The 17,750-nt window shown below is 40.2% G+C and overlaps 1 protein-coding gene across 5 annotated transcripts in view; it reads right to left on the reverse strand.

The window, feature by feature from the left end:
- Positions 1–17,750, reverse strand: part of dnajc6 (DnaJ (Hsp40) homolog, subfamily C, member 6) — a 146,755-nt gene that overhangs the window by 81,506 nt on the left and 47,499 nt on the right. For all 5 annotated transcript variants that reach the window (XM_043699441.2, XM_087990684.1, XM_043699436.2 and 2 more), the window contains 5 exons: positions 11,317–11,366; positions 8,906–9,054; positions 7,297–7,419; positions 2,968–3,101; positions 509–703 (listed from right to left, as the gene is read on the reverse strand). In XM_043699441.2, coding sequence (XP_043555376.2) covers positions 509–703; positions 2,968–3,101; positions 7,297–7,419; positions 8,906–9,054; positions 11,317–11,366 — 651 coding nt within the window. The remainder of the gene's footprint in view (positions 1–508; positions 704–2,967; positions 3,102–7,296; positions 7,420–8,905; positions 9,055–11,316; positions 11,367–17,750) is intronic.

Consider the following 17,750-nt stretch of genomic DNA (forward strand, 5'->3'; position numbering starts at 1 on the left):
GGATCTTTCCAAGGTTGGAGGATTTGAGCGAGAGGGAGAGGCTGAGTAGGCTGGTTTTTTTTTTCCTGTGGCGCATCAGAGGCTGAGGGGTGACTTTATAGAGGTTGATAGTTCCTGAGGGGCATGGGTAGGATGAATAAATGAGGTCTTTTTCCCCAGGAGAGGAAAGTCCAAAACTAGAGGGGATAGGTTTAAAGGTAAGAAGTGACAGATATAATTTGAACCTAAGTGGAAACTATTTCATACAAAGGCTGGTGCATATATGGAATTGAGGGGGCTGGTACAATTACAACATTTAAAAGGCATCTGGATGAGCACATGAATGGGAAAGATTTAAGAGTGATATGATTCAAATGCTGGCAAACAGGATAGATGACTTTAGGAGATCTGGTCGGCATGAACAAGTTGGACTGAAGAGTCTCTCTTTCGGTGCTGTACACCTTTATGATTGTAGTCTGCAAAGAACATGATCCTATTAAATGTCTCTTGAAGTTCAATTGAGACCTACCTCATTCTATCATAATCCTGTGCAGTTGAAAAGATCTTCGTTTCCCCAATAAAGACCTCAAAGAAAGGTCGGCAGCCATTCCTCTGTTTATTGAAACATGGGACTGGGCTCACAGTGACAGTATGAATGATAAGAGGTTTGCAATGTGGAAGCGTGGGTTTTTCGGAAACCATTTCGCAGATATATCCTATATATCTGAAATGAAAATGTACACATAGCAACACTTATTTATATAGTTTTTCATTTTGACAAGTACAATATATATCTTGAAAATTAACCGTTATGAGGCGTTGAGCTTAAAACAAAATGGAAAGAGAGTGAGCAACAGTCATCAAGGGACATTTCCATCTTCAAAGATACTGTCATACTTATTAACACAAAATGCATCTGCATCTTTTGGAAGGACTTTTATTTCAAGAAGTTCAGACCCAAAAAGAAAGAGGAAGTAGCAGCAGCTGGACTAGATAGATTAGTTCACATTGCTTAGTTGTTGAAAACAAGGAACTTAATTTAGACAAGTTATTGTACAGTCTTAGTACAATTATAATTGCAAAGCCAATATATTTCATGGGTTGCATCTTTTTCCTCACATGCTCATTAATTCACATTGGGGTGGGATTCCAATGCAAACCAACATATGTCCAGCATCTTGCTGCAAATGCATTACTGTGGTTAGGTTATGAGACTGCCTATGTTAACAGACACTATTGCCCAGAGGACAGGACAACAAATTACACCACAGCAGTAGAAAGATTAAATTCACTTAACTGAACCAACCAGGTAAGTAGTTGTATTAGCAAACATGCTGATTATTACTTGGACTGAAGGCCATGCAACGACTAGGTTCTGGCAAATCTATTGTTTCAGCAATTTATTTTGAAAGAAAGAAATCTGCCATCTGTGCCCTGTCTGATCTGTGTGACTCCAGACTCATCACAATGTGGCTGACCTCTCAATGTCTTTTGAAATGGCCGAACAGGCTACTTAGTAACCAAAAGACAGCTTACCACTACCAGCTTCTCAACATCAACTACAGATGAGGAAAAAAAAAGGTGTACTTTTCAGTCAAGATTCTTCACAGACCAGTCTGGACAATAAACATATGCTGAGTATTGGACTATAAAAGGGCTATCATCCTGAAGTCCACTCCTATTTTGATCTAGTGCCTATACTCTCTGCTTTACTACATTGATAGGGCAAGGAATTGAGAATTCAAGCCCATTTTCCTTTCCAATAAAGGGTGCCAAATATCACATTCTTACTTTCATCGAACTCGAGAAAGTCTAACTCGGTACAAACAAACTATTAGTGCTGGCATCATTATAAATGATTTTTAAATCATTTACTCAGGAAGACAGATCAGCAGAATGGACAAGTTACAAATGTACCTGAAGTTGAAAGACATGAGATAATACATTTTGGGAAGAAACATGGAATTGGAATACACATTTAATGGAAAAGCAGACTGTTGATGAAGGGATAACCCAAGACTTTCAAATACAGAATGTAATTCCCAGAAGTGTGAGTAAAGTGCAAAAATTTTAAACTAATACCAGGTCTCATTGCATTATACTTGCATTTTCCAACCTGCTATTTTTAAAATAGGGTAAAAAGACATTTTGTCAAAACGTTTCTTCCTGCGCTCATCAGGACAACTAGCAAAGTAAAAACATTTGTACAATGAGATGGCTGACTGCTTAGCAACTGTACCGACTTGTAGAGCTCTTGCCACAAGGAACAAATTATCTGACAATTGACAGTTAACTGCCTATTTTTGTTCAAATTTAAACTAGGCCCAAATTATGGGTTGTTGCCTTTGTTTGGTTGAAACTGTGCAACATGCACATGTGACCTTGCCGTCTGCATTACCAAATGAGTGGTATAACTATGAAGAATATTTTCATAATGAACAGGGCAACATTAATAAAAAGGAATATCAATTTATGTTGTCACTAAAAACAAAGACAAGGACAGGCTATTTTAGAAGAACTTATTTCAATAGGGTGATAGAGCATGGAATGCATTACCAGAGTATTTTCAGCAAAGAACATGGTTTCAGTTAAGTAAAAATGGATAAACGATTGACAAGGACTGAATGGTGAGAAACAATGACAGTATGATTGGTTTTGGCTTATTTCCAGAAAGATCTCTCACAAACAATACAATGATGGCCTTCCCATCTCCCCCCTTAGCAGGTGGGAGCCCATATACTAAAAGGGTGCACAGCAAGGTGCTATTTTCAAACACAGTTGATAACATAGTTATGTTTTCAATTTAGGAGGTGGAACACCTCTTCAATATTTTTAACATCAAGCTCCTGTGTAATTGGAAGTTCAATTGATAATTCCTGATTGCCACACAGGGCTTGAAAAACTCAGCAACCAAAAGGAGCAGGAGCTGGTTAGATAAGTGACATCAGAAAAGCTGTGAAAGATTATTTTAAATAGATTGTTACTTACCTCTTGTGTGAAGGCCAAAGTGCAGGTCCTGCTTTTTTTATATTAAATAACTGGATTGCTGGAACTGGGCAAGAGAAAAGATGGCAGAAGCAGAACATCCCACAAACTAAAATAGCAGAGGCAGGACAGCCTTCCTAGAAGCAAAAACAAAATTCCAAAAATTCGTCAGCTGTTTACAGAACACCGTGCACTACATGAGTCTTTCAAGATTTAAAAAAAGGTATAGCTTACTACTCCCACTTCCAATGGGAGACAATGTTTCTACTCTTAACAGAATGAAATAAATAGTATTTCACATTAATCATATACATTCCACTACACATGGAGAAGAAAGCTGATACAACCAACTTTGTAAGAATCTCTCATTGACAGTAATGTCAAAGGATGCAAAAAAGTGCTGGGGATAGAGCTGTAGAGAATCACCTCAAATGTAACAGTGCCTCCTGGGATAAATGGAAGTGGCTAACACCCCAGCACTTGTTTGGTGGTGATACTAATTTGAATATTCAAAATCTCCTTTTGAGATGTGCATCCATTTGACCTATAATGATTTAAACCCAGGAATAATCCCAAATACATGGGCCTACACAAGCACCAAAAACACCAGCACATTATACCACAATATTCCATACTTACCCCCAATTGATCATGTAGGCCAGCAAATACTCAATTGAATCAAACTAATGTAAACTCAACATGCAGCAGCTGAATGAGCATTTGGAGAATTAAGTAAAATTATTAGCATGTATTACGGATATCAGATCTTAATTAAATATTTAAACTTGTACCCCTTTCTCCCTGTTATGTTATGGATTAATTACATCTTTATTATACCTTTACTCAAAGAAAACCTCCTGAGCATATGCACAAGGAGCTATGACATGGTAACTCAGTCAGAATCTAGGAGAAAGTGAGGACTGCAGATGCTGGAGATCAGAGCTGAAAATGTGTTGCTGGAAAAGCGCAGCAGGTCAGGCAGCATCCAAGTAGCAGGAGAATCGACGTTTCGGGCATGAGCCCTTCTTCAGGAAGCCCTTCCTGAAGAAGGGCTCATGCCCAAAACGTCGATTCTCCTGCTTTCTGGATGCTGCCTGACCTGCTGCGCTTTTCCAGCAACACATTTTCAGAACAGTCAGAATCTGTAAACTTTTCAGAAGATGGCCTCTCTTCATACCCCTTGTATATAGTTATGTTTAATAAAGTTTAGATCACACTTTATTACAAAATGATATATGGTGAGCAGACAGTGAATGGAGGCAAGAATTAATGAGCAACTGAAGTGCAGCCTCGAGACAGTGGGGTGTTAGGTGTGAAGGACATGATCAGTCCAGCCATCCACCTCATAAATAGAGGAGAAACCTGAAAAGTCCAGCGACAAGCAGCAGCAAGTAACAGACTTAACGGACCATCTAGACATTGAACTGCAGAGACGGAAAGGTTGCACAAAAAAAGCTTAAAGTGTGGGATAAAATCCACAGCAGAGAACACATCAAGAAGCAACAGAACTAAATCAGTGCTGAGTAAAACAATATAGCCAGTCACGTTTTATTTTTAAGAAAACAACCAGCATTGGCGAACAACACTCAAACGTTTGTCAGCAAGAAGTCTTTAAAGAAACAAAGACACAGATTTCAGGTATCACATCAGCAGGAGCTCAGCCCAGTGAGTATCACAGACCTCCTGAGTGCCTAAAGATCAGTATTGAGCTGTATGGTAGCAGAACAAAAGGGGAAACAGACTTAAGCAGTCTTTAAGTGTTCAGGCATTCGAGGATGCCGAGGAGCAGGATGAAGTATTTTTGCCAATAGCAGGTTTATGGGAACCATTTCACGCTCTTGATTTTGGAAACCTCCCAGACTGACAATTTCTGGTAATCTGATATCATGGTTAATGCCAAGTAAAGTAAAATTTTAAATTGGACATCTTGTAAAAAAAAAATCCATTCGGGGGACATAGGCTTTAATGGTTAGATCATTTATTGCCCATTCCTAACTGCCTTCATGAAGTGATGATGAGCTGAAGATTTAACTGCTACAGTTTAGTTGGTGTAAGTAGACCTAAAGTGCCATTAGGGAGCAAGTTCCAGCAATGATGACATATTTCCAAGTCAGGATGCGGAGTTGTTTGGAGGGGAATTTGCAGGTAGTAGCCTCAAGTATCAGCTACCCTTGTCCTTCAAGATGGAGCTGGCTGTGGGTTTGAAAAAAATGCTGTCTAAGGAGTCTCAGCGAATTTCTGCAGTGCATGTTGTTGATGAAACACAGTGCAGCTATTATGTATGAGTGGTGGAGGGAGTGGATGTTTATGGATATGGCATCAATTGAATAGACTGCTTTGGCCTGGATGGTGTTAAAGCTTTGAGTGTTGTTGGAGCTGCCATCATCTAGGCAAATGGAAATTATTCCATGACACTCTTGACCTGTGTCTTGCAGGTGTGGTCAAATGGGCAGTTACTCACGACAGAATGGTAGCCACTGCATTTAAAATGGTAAGTCGAGTCCAGTTTCTGGTCAATGGTAACCCCCAAGATGTTAAAGAGAGGATTTCTCTCAATAGGCAAAATTACAGGATAAAAATTACAGGATAAAAATACACCAAAGGAGTGATCAGCCACAAGAGGGCAGTCCTGACCTCATTTACATGGTCAGGACCAAGGACTGAAGGAGGTAGAGAACTTAGAATTTTCGGTTACATTGAATTTAGACAACACCATTCACAAACTCACTGCTGGCCCTTTGTTTAAAAAAAAGTAACAAAAAAGGTAAAGATGTCTACTTATTTTGCACAACCCACCTAGGACGTGGAACTGGGATTTCCAATGTTCTAAGAAGAAATTACTTCCTGCGCTAAAGGCTAGATCACTTCAGCGAAGTTGGTAGATGACTAGTTTAAATCACAGATTAACAAGAATCAAAGCTTAAGACATTTTTACAGCCAAAAGGGACCACAGCTTCTGAGATGTCTCAGATTATAGAGTCAGAAAGGGATCTTCAATCATGCAGGAAAGAGATCTCAGAGCTCCACTGCAGATTTATGGACTTTGAAGCTGCAGACAGGTTTAATGATGTGCCTCCACTCCCAAAATCAAATCACATTTTCACAACCATACACAGGGAACATCAGCACGAACTTGACACACAGTTAGAGCAAAACTTCAAGCCTCACTAACAGCTCACTCAGCTGTAGTTCAACAACTGCCAAGCAGCAAATGAAAAGCATATCCTTTGTTCTGGCCAACTCAAATCCAACTGAATCATATCAACAGTCCATGGTCAGAGATTGCTCATCTGCATCAATGGCAGCTGGAAGCTGCAACTGAATCTCATTAGCAATCAAAAGATTTTTTTCAGTCAACAAGAGACCTAAAACAGAGCTTCAAAAGATGCAGCTATGGCATAGTTTAAAGTGGAGTATTTTTTTAAAAAAAAGGGACTTGGAACAAATAAAATTTGGACAAGAATTGGAAGTCTCATTGCCTCAGGCTATGAACAGTCATACAAGACTCAATCTCCTCAGATGGATTGGCAAGTAAAGCTCACAGTGGATTTTCACAAGTTGTCTGCAGAGACAGCTAGGGTTCTCATGCTGTTGACACAAAGGGATATACTGTATTGACAGTGGTAAAAGCATGCTTCAAGTGATACACATTGATCTGATGTTTGCAATAGTAACTCTTGAAACAGCAAGTGAGCAAGTGTGTTTTACATAGAGGGATAGGAGAAGGGGAATCAGACAGACTGGATTGCATCAGGGGAGGGGTGAGAAAAAGGATTACCTAATCTACATTGACAGTCAAACTCACCAGTAACAAATGAACAAAGCTCATATCAAAAGTCAAAAATTAGAGTGGTGCGGGAAAAGCACAGCAGGTCAGGCAGCATCCGAGGAGCAGGAAAATCGACGTTTCGGGTAAAAGCCCTTCATCAGGGCTGATGAAGGGCTTTTGCCCGGAACGTCGATTTTCCTGCTCCTCGGATGCTGCCTGACCAGCTGTGCTTTTCCAGCACCACTCTAATCTCTACCCTAATCTCCAGCATCTGTAGTACCCACTTTCACCTGAGCTCTTAAAGTCAGGACAAAAAATTTCAGCTGAGACATCTACTTTCCAATATGAGATGGATTCTGATTGATCATGAACCACATGGGTATTTTGTTCCCTCTCCCCACTCCAGTCCAGAAATGTCCAACTATAACATCCCAAATGCTCCCCAGTTAAATTAGCTTACTTAACACAAACCAAGGGATTGAATCTTAACTCTACGCCTTCATACCATGTGGTGAATTTACCAAATTACATTTATAATTTTCCACAATTTTGCTGAACCTTACCACACAGTGAATAGCACAGACGTTCTTAGGGTTTTGCTGTAGCCAGTGATGCATGTTCTTACACACCGCGTACAAATTGTGTAAACTGGGGGCTTGACGGGCTGGCCAGCTGCATTCAGATATCTATTTTTTTAAAAAAAAGAAAGAGAAATAAAATGGTGACAAGCAGCCAAAAAGAAACAAATGAAAATTCAGTTCGTACAGCAGCAAGTTCTGCTTAACAAAAGGCAAGGAGAGCTTAGAGGTAGGAAAGGCAGCTATAGAACAGGGCAAAATGCAAGCAACACGAATGACACAGAAAATGAGAATAATTGTTTGCAGCAAGCCTAGAAGCTGTGATCTAGTGGATAGTACTTCAGGCTGAGTCAGAAGGTGGTGGGTTCAATTCACATTATAGAGACTTAAAACGCAAAACTTTAGGCTAATACATCGGTGAGGGAGTATTGCACAGTCAAAGGCAGTATTTCTGGTGAGATCTTAAGCCAAGACTTAATCTGCTGTCTCAACAATACTTTGAAGAGCAACAGGGGAGTTACATCTACTTTTCTCACCATCACTTATCCCTCAGTCAACATTGCCAACAAAAAAATTATCAAGTTGCTGCTTCTAAGGCCCTACTGCGCACAAGGCAGCAGCTCACCACCACTTTCGCAAGGGGAAGTAGGGACGGGCAATAAAAGCTGGCCAGCCGACGACTGACACATCCCACAGATGAATAAGAGAAAAGGAGCTATATAAATGCAAGTGGCTGAATTACATCAATATAACATACAATATCCTTTTATTGTCACATGTATTCCATTATAGGAATGCAGTAAAAAGCTTTACAACATCTACCCTCTTATGGCGACATGTTAGGGAGAAGTACCTAGGTACAATTCTTGAATACAGAAAAATAAAAGTAGCTGCATTACTTAGAGTTGAAAAGAAGTTAAAAAGAAGAACATTGTTAAAGAGTTGACATTACAGTAACATACAAAATTTCAAATAGACATTACAGTGTAACATGGAGAAAGTGAGGACTGCAGATGCTGGAGATCAGAGCTTAAAAATGTGTTGCTGGAAAAGCGCAGCAGATCAGGCAGCATCAAAGGAACAGGAGAATCGACATTTCGGGCATAAGCTCTTCTTCAGGAATGAGGAGGGTGTGCCAAGCAGGCCAAGATAAAAAGGTAGGGAGGAGGGACTTGGGGGAGGGGCGTTGGGAATATGATAGGTGGAAGGAGGTTAAGGTGAGGGTGATAGGCCGGAAAGGGGGTGGGGGCGGAGAGGTCAGGAAGAAGATTGCAGGTCAAGAAGGCGGTGCTGAGTCTGAGGGTTGGGACTGAGAAACGGTGGGGGGAGGGGAAATGAGAAAGCTGGAGAAATCTGCATTCATCCCTTACAGTGTAACATCCCAGCAATGGGCCTCCACATGTGGTCAAACTGCCTGCACCAAATCCCAGTCCAAAAGCTGTCTAGATCAGATCATGTGATCACTAACACAGCAAGAGTCTATTTTGTAGATGTCCCAAAGTACAAAACACTAATATCATACCAAAACACAGTTTATGAAATGTGCCTTTGTAGCCAGCAAATACCTGACAAGTTGGCATAGATATCTACTTACTCTATTGTGAAACTTGGCACTTCTATAAGATTTCTGAGATAAGTTGAAGATCGTATAATGATCCAGGTGCCGTGAATCCAAAAAGGATCGTACATCATCAATTTGATTCTTGAAACTCAATTCCACTCCTTCAGCAGGATAAGATATTACTGATAGATAGTGAAAATCAGTGTTAGACAAATATATTGACCTCCTGAACAGATGCAATTAACTTGTACTTCACATGGATTAAACTACTCTACCATTGCACGATGGGTGGATTTTGCGATCGAAAACAATAGACAAAGTTCTTTGGCTCCAACTATCCTATTCATAAATCCTACTTTATTGTTTCACAGATTCGATTTGACTTAATCTACTACAGACAACTATCTGTCAAGTGAATTTCTGAGAAGATATTATTACATTGTTTGGATTCCTCTCCTTGTTCTCTTCCATTTTTTAAACTATCATATCACTTTCTGAAACAGCTAACAAGCCCAGAATGCGTGCCTGTGAGAACATTATTACAGATCAGTCTTGTGGTGCAAGTGCACTTTTACAGAACACAGAACAGTACAGCACAGGCCCTTCAGCCCTCAAATGTTGTGCCGGCCTTTTATCACAACCTAAGATCAAACTAAAGTATATACCCTTCATTGTACTATCTTCCATGTGCCCATCCAAGTGTCACTTAAGTATCCCTAATGTATCTGACTCAACTACCACTGCTGGCAATGCATTCCACACCCACCACTGTGTGTAAAGAACCTACCTCAGACATCTCCCCTATACCTTCCTCCAATCGCATTAAAATTATGCCCCCTCGTGATAGATATTTCTGCCCTGGGGAAAACTCTCTGGCTATGCATTCTATCTATGCCTCTCATTATCTTGTACATCTCTATCAAGTTACCTCTCTTTCTTCTGCGCTCTAATGAGAAAAGCCCTAGCTCTCTCAACCTTCCATAAGGCATGCCCTCCAGTCCAAGCAGCATCCTGGTAGATCTCCTCTGTACCCTCTCTAAAGCATCTACAACTTTCCTATAATGAGGCGACCAGAACTGAACACAATATTTCAAGTGTGGTCTAACAAACACTCCGTAGAACTGCAGCATAACCTCACGGCTCAACTCAATCCCCTGCTAATGAAAGCCAACACACCATAAGCCTTCTTAACAACCCTTTCAACTTGGGTGGCAACTTTGTGGGATCTACAGACATGAACCCTAAGCTCCCTCTGTTCCTCCACATTGCCAAGAATCCTGCCTTTAACCCTGTATTCTGCATTCAAATTCAACCTTCCAAAGTGAATCACTTCACACTTTTCCATCTGTCACTTCTCAGCACAGTTCTGTATCCTGTCAATGTCTTATTGCAACATACAACAGCCCTCCACACTATACAAAACTCCACCAGGCTTTGTGTCATCGGCAAACTTACTAACCTACCCTTCCACTTCCTCATGCAAGTAATTTATTAAAATCACAATGAGCAGAGGTCCCAGAACAGATTCCTACAGAACACCACTGGTCATCAAGCTCCAGGCTGAATACTTCCCATTTACCACCACCCTCTGTCTTCTATAGGCCAGCCAATTCTGTGTCCAGACAGCCAGATTGCCCAGTATCCCATGTTCCCTTGCTTTCTGAATAAACCTACCATGAGGAACCTTAGCAAAACGTCTTGCTAAAATCCATGTATACTACATCCATTGCTCTACTTTCATCAACATGGTTTGTCACATCCTCAAAGAATTCAATAAGGTTTGTGAGGCATGATCTGTCCCTCACCAAGCCATGCTGACTATCAAACTATGCTTTTACAAATAATCAAATCATGTCTCTCAGAATCCTCTCCAATAATTTGATATACAACTGACTGCACTGTAATTCCCAGGATTATCCCTATTCCTTTTCTTGAACCAGGGAACAACATTTACCACCATCCAGTCATCTGGCACTACTCCAGTTTACAGTGAGGAGGCAAAGATCACCGCCAAAGACACAGCAATCTCTTCCCTCACTTCTTGTAGTAACTTAGAGGATATTCAGTCTGGCCCAGTCAACCTTAAGTAAGCTTCCTTTTTCCCATTGATTAGATGTCCCACATACCTTGTCACCCAAGTTTCTTTCAACCTACCATCCCTTCTTTGCCTCAGTGGGACAGACCTGTCCAACCCTATCTGCAAGTGATTCCTAAACAACCTCCACATTTCTGTCATGCATTTTAGCTATATTGATCAAGTTACAATCTTGTTTACAATCTGGTGCACCTCTTCAAAATCTTTTAAGAATACCAACTCAGTCAAAAGCAGCAGTGGTTAAACACTGTTTAGGCAACTAACATCAAGAAATTCTCAAATATGCCTCTTCCATACAAACTGTAAAAGGCTCATAATTAAATCGTCAAAATGAAAGCATGCACTGTACCTATGATCCGTGATGTAATGTAAGAAATATTAAGTTCTCCTTTGGCATAACTGAAACAAGATTAAATTGAACAGGTCATTATTTAACAATAATTCTAAATAATCTTTAACAATAATGCATAAATATCTAAAAGAAAAATATTTATAGAATTTTTTTTTTAAATCTTGATGAATTCCATGAAAGTGAGATATTAGCAGTAGGAAAGACAACCCATTTCAAGCATCAACATCATAAATCATGCAGTCCCAGGTTATAACCTAAGTATATTCACACTACTCTGCTACCTCTTCAAGCAACTGTTCTAATGGTCTACTTGAATGTATCAGTCCACTTGAATGTGATCACAATCAGAGCAGCTTTTTACATTTGATTCCAACCCACGAGAACTGGCTCGAGGTTGTTCAAATTCAGTTCGTAGCACCAAGATTCGGTACCAAGCTTTTACAATTCTGACCAAACATCCACAATATTTTTTATTATTGAAATGAAAATTAAGTCCTCAGACAACCAGACTTGTCAACCGAATGGTATGTAAAAGTATTTTTCCATTAGTTAAGTTCGGACAGCCCAAGTTATAACGTAAGTGAGCAGCCGATATACTCACCAACATACTATTTCATTTAGATTTAGCTTTAAATGTCCTTTCGGGTACCACAATATTGGTTACTTCTGGAACCAGTCCCCACAGACATTATTCAGGAAGATGCCTATTCTGCTCAACATTAATTTATATAATGGACTTTTGTGGTGCGGGGTAGTGTTCCTGCCTCTAGGGTAGAAGATTGGAGTTCAAATTCCACCCACCCCAAACACATGGTATGACATGGTTGAACAAGTCAGTTAAAATATATCTACAATAACGTAACCCAGGAGGTTTAGCAGCAAACCCCTCAAAATCAAAATAACACCTTTTTGCATGTAAGCTCACACACATTGCTACTTTTAATAACTTGGTGTGAAACTTTTCAGACCAACATGAATAAATGCAAATTGTTAAACGATTTTATTTTACAGATACGAAGTACACATACAGAACAACATTATAATCAAATCTCACCTGCTATCAGCCAGTTGGCCATGAATAGTACTACATCACCCCACTGCAATTCACAGTTTTGTTTAAACCTTCAACAGTACTTAGGTTTTAGTCAGCTCTAAACTTGAAGTGACCAAGTTTGCACTTGCTGGGCCAGGTTTCCCTAGGCTGACCACCTTTAGACTTGTCCCCTTCATTATGTCAAGCAGAAAAAGGTAGTAGCAATGCTTTAAGGCAGGCCAGTCAATAGACCAAGCCACCTCACCTCCCAATGACTGGTGTCTCCCATAGTGATGGTTGCCATTCTAATGTCAATAGCAACTATCACTCCTTAAAAGATTGAGCTGAGCCAATGGATTTTCAGTCCTTTGTAATTCCAAAGTTACTACATTCCAGGAATTGGTGGTATGTTACATCTAACTCTAACCCAAATTTGTGCAGCAACATTCACATGTATATGCATTTTGTAGCCTGCAGCTATGAATAGTGATGGTAGAAACTCCAACTTCATTTCCATGATATAGCTGACCAGCGACGTGTTAGAAACATCTGCAGGTCATACTGTAAACACACCCTTGGCTGTCAATTCCTGGAGTGGGACTTGAACCAAAAGCCTCTGGCTCAGAAAGGAATAGGGATAATCCTGGGAATTACATTGCAAGCCCTCCCATTGGGGTAGGCAATCTAGCATTAGAACACAACTTAAATCCCTGCAGTTGGTAGGTTTCTTTTTATTAAAGTCTATTGGGTTTGAAGTTCAGCATTCAAACATAATTCACTCCTAAAATTTTGACTGTCAAACCAAACAAATGGAAATTCAAAATGTAATAGCCCAAATGAAAGGTCCAAACTTAAAGTGTTAACAGTATTTCTCTTTCCACAGATACTGTCAAAGCTTCTGAATACATTCAACTTTTTCTGCATCTGCAGTATTTTGCTTGAAAGACCTTCCAGATCAAGGGCAGCAATTGAAGGTGGCTTGTACTACCACTGGACAGGGGAAAACTAAAATGAGCTAAGGCCCTCATTCCTGATCTCTAGTCAGGTGGGGGGGAAAAAAAGTCACAGAATCCGACAGCGCAGAGACAGGCCCTTTGGCCCAAACGGGTCAATGCTGACCAAAATGTCCATCTACACTAACCACCATTTCCCTGCACTCGGCCCATATCCTTCAAAATCTTTCGTATCAATGTATTTGTCCAAATGCCTTTTAAAAAGTTATGTACCTGCCTCAACCAATTCTGCTGGCAACTCATTCCATATGCAGACCACCCTTTATATATAACAAAAGTTGCCCCTTAGGTTCCTTAGTTTTCTTTTCACTCTAACCTTGAGCTGATTCCCTCTTGCCAGAGTCCCCAACCCTGGGGAAAAAAAACACAGTGCATTCACCCTACCCATGCTTCTCATGATCTTAAACACTTCTATAAGACCCCACCCCCATCTCCTATTCTATATAAAAATAAAAAAGATCTTAGCTTATCCAACCTTTCCCTATAACTCAGGCCATTGAGGTCCTGGCAATATCTTTGTAAATTGCTTCTGCACCCTTTCCAGTTTAACATCCTTCCTATAGCAAGGTGACCATAATGCTCCAAGTGTGGCCTCACCCAACACCCTGCACAACTGGAACATAACTCCCCAATTTTTATACTCCATGCCCTGACTGATATGTCAATTAAGAACAGGACTGTCTTGCTAATATGCCCAGATTAAACCATTGGCATTTCAGAAGGACACTGCAGTGACTTGCCAGAGTCATCTGGACTCTGCTGCAAATGCTTTCAGTTTAAAAGCGAAGCCATTAATGCTTATATGCAAATAGCTGAAATTGTGTGGACTGAGAGTTGAAGAGACACAGCTCATGTAAAAACTTCAGTTGGCAATTCTCTGGCACTGGGTGAGCAATGACGGATTTGAATGTTCCATTCCTAGGTGCTGTGGAAATGAAAGGGGATATCAAAGTGAGCATACTTCTTCCAGTCTCAATGGCAGACTGATGGAGGGAGTCACAGGATTAAGCAGTGAAAATCTGAAAACAAAAAAGGTTCAGCAACTCTACTAGCATAAAAGAGTGCTTCAAACTGCATTGCACCCTGGACATCATTCTGAAGTTTCTGTCCCTCTGCTAAAACATTTCTATAGAATCCTTACAGGGCAGACAGAAGCCATTCAGCCTATCAAGTCAGCACTGACCCTTCAAAGAACATTCCACCCAGAGTGCAGGAGGCCAGTATTGCAGAGGGCACCACTTGAAAAAAAAAAGTTGTTATTATACAGAGATAGCAAACCAGACCTAAACAATTCAACACCACTGGATATTGCAATGCAGTGAAACTAAAATATTCAATTACCCTCAAGGTTAATCAACTGTTCCTAACCAGACTTTAAGAACATGTATCAGATACCAAATGTATAACTTGAACAGAAATTAACAATTACTTAATACTGAAACTTCAGTAGAGCAAAAGCACACAATGTAATGTAATTTTTAAAGATAATTTAAAACTCAATCTTATTTGATCACAAGAGAAAGAGTGAGGATTTTAGATGCTGGAGACCAGAGTAGAGCGTGTGGTGCTGGAAAAGCACAGCAGGTCAGGCAGCATCTGAGGAGCAAGAGAATCGATGTTTCAGGCATAAGCCCTTCAACAGGAATCATCGTCCTCACTCTCGCAGACACACACACACACACACACACACGTCAGTTAAGGCCTTTCGATAACTATTTCAGTGATGAATACAATGCGCTTATGGAAGTCCTAGAACATTGTGTTGATTTACAGGCACAGGAAATTGAATCATGCTTGAAATCTAGAGTCACCGGTCAATGCAAACAACTTCCCACAGGCTCCAAGAGATATTCACTTATTTCTTCCAACTGGGATTCTTATTAAAGCATTCTATTATCCTTTAACTAGAGGTCCACAAGAGAACAACCAAAAACTCTGTCCAGCATCTTTCACAGCCAAAATATCTTCTGCCCAAAACTCAGACCAAACCCGTTCAAACTGTTGCATCTCTTTCTTTTTCATGATTTGGAGGAGCTAGAGTTGAACTGGGGTGGACACCGTTAAAAATCACAACACCAGGTTATAGTCAAACAGGTCTATTTGGAAGCACTGCTCCTTCATCAGGTGCTACATGCAACATCATGAAACTTGCAGAGGTGTGCAAAATGATTCAAGATAGTGGCTCAAAAATGAAGACCTTGAAGTCTGAATTGAGATTATATGATGGAATAATACTTATTCCAAGAGAACAAGAGAAGCAGAGAGTCAAATGCAACGGGACGAAAGATCTGGGGCTCCAGACATGAGTCATTAAGCAAATCCCACTCTTCCCAGCTGAAGAAAGTCTGATGCTTGGACTGGTATCCCTACACATACCAGAAGAGATTTGCAGCACTTGTGTCAGTCACGAAGACATTTATTGCTGACCAGAAAAAGTCCCAAGATACTTTCAGAGATCCTGAATGTTTTTCTACTCAATATCATCTTGAAATAAGTCAACAAGGTGAGACTAACTCAGCATTTACTGAGGAGACTTCCAGCTGCCCTCAATTGTAGCCTGAAAGACATGATGGGATACTGTGTCCAGTTCTGGTCACCCAGGTTATAGGAAGGACATTATCAAGCTGACGAGTTCAGAAGAGATTTACCAGATGTTGCCAGGTGTGGAAAGTTTGAGTTATAAAGAAAGTTTGGGACCTTTATCACTGGAATGTAGGCAGTTGAGAGGTAATCTGATAGAAGTTTATAAAATAATGAAAGATATGGATAGAGTTAATGGCACTTGTCTTTTCCATAGGAATGGGAATTTCAAGACTAGAGAACACATTTTTAAATTGCGAGGGGTGAGATTTTAAAAAAGTACATGAGACAATTTTTCTTTTTTTTAAAAACAGTAGATCACGTGTCAAATGAACTTCCTAAGGAAGTGGTGGATGTGGGTACAATGACAACATTTAAAAAACATTTGCAGGGATACAGGAAGAGGAAAAGTTTGAAGGGATACAGGCCAGGAGGAGGCAGTTGGGATTAGTTTAGTTTGGGATTACATTCGGCATGGACAGGTTGGACCGAAGAATCTGTTTCCATGCTATGTGACTCCGTAACAGCTGGAAAACAAAAAGGTAATCAAAAAGTAGTAAAAACTCTGACAGACCAGATTCACAACCTGGCAGCAGTGAAAGGACCTGAAAAACCCAGTATGCACATAATTCCAAAAAGAACAAGGAGATTTTAATATCCCATGTTGTTACAACCAGTGAAAGATTCCTCAATTCATTATGTTTCCAAATATGATTCAGAAGTCGTGACACTCCTGCATGAACTGGCTTTCCTTCTTTATTCACAATCACCCCCTTGTGACAAAGTTCATTTAAAAAGGATTGCTTCCCTTCACCTGCAGTTACCTTCCTCCTGGACCAAACAATTTTACATTTTAAAAAGTAGTCAATTTAACCAGACTGGAGTTCACAATAAAATGTAATTTCTTAGCTCCTAAACAGGAGGAGGAGAAATAATAATGCAACATATACCCACACAGATCAAAAATAAGAAGCGAAATCAAAGAAAGATACAAGTTGGATCAGGTTGAGTGATTTGTAAAGAGTGAACTAGTAGAACGTTGCACCCATTAGCAGATGTACTGGTAGCATTACCATTAGTAGATGAACAAGTGATTGGAGATTCTTGGCTTTGCAGACGGTTTGAAATTCCTTCATCCTGGTTCCTTTCAACAATGGCCAACTGACATATTTAGTGTGAGTAAATAGGTCTTTTCCACTTCGGAATAGCAGAATTTAATGGCTGTTCTCAAAGCTGTAATCTTCACAGTAAGCTAGTCCACACATGAGACTATCAGGCCACAAAACGCACAGAAACTAGAGTTGAGGCTCACCTTTCACTACATAACCTTGGAAGGCTAAGGCACAAAATGTCTGCAAAAGATGGCTCCCTGCTACTTGGATAGTCAGCCTCTCGTTACCTCTTCCCTTTTTGCCTATTACACACTTCCCCAATTCTGGGCAGATGTGACATTCTAGAGTTTCTCTCCAAACAGGAGAAGGTGAGGACTGCAGATGCTAAAGATCAGAGTCAAAGTCAAAGAGTGTGGTGCTGGAAAAGCACATCTGGTCAGACAGGATCCAAGGAGCAAAAGATTCGGTGTTTCGGGTATAAGCTCTTCATCTCTCCAGACAGTCAATTAACATCTGGTCAGTCATTTTGGCTGTATCAGTCCTCATTTAAAAAAAATTATTGAAATTAAAGTTCAATTAGCCCATTAGTAATCAGGAGTTTATGATTTATAGTCATGACACACCAAACATGGATGCAGTTTTGCCATAACCTGCCAAGGCAGAGATCCTCACTACCCTAGATGTGAATGATAA

This window comes from Chiloscyllium plagiosum, unplaced genomic scaffold (genome assembly GCF_037043375.1).
Source record: "Chiloscyllium plagiosum isolate Xiang-an unplaced genomic scaffold, Cpla_swu_hap1 HiC_scaffold_9, whole genome shotgun sequence".
Taxonomy (NCBI): domain Eukaryota; kingdom Metazoa; phylum Chordata; class Chondrichthyes; order Orectolobiformes; family Hemiscylliidae; genus Chiloscyllium; species Chiloscyllium plagiosum.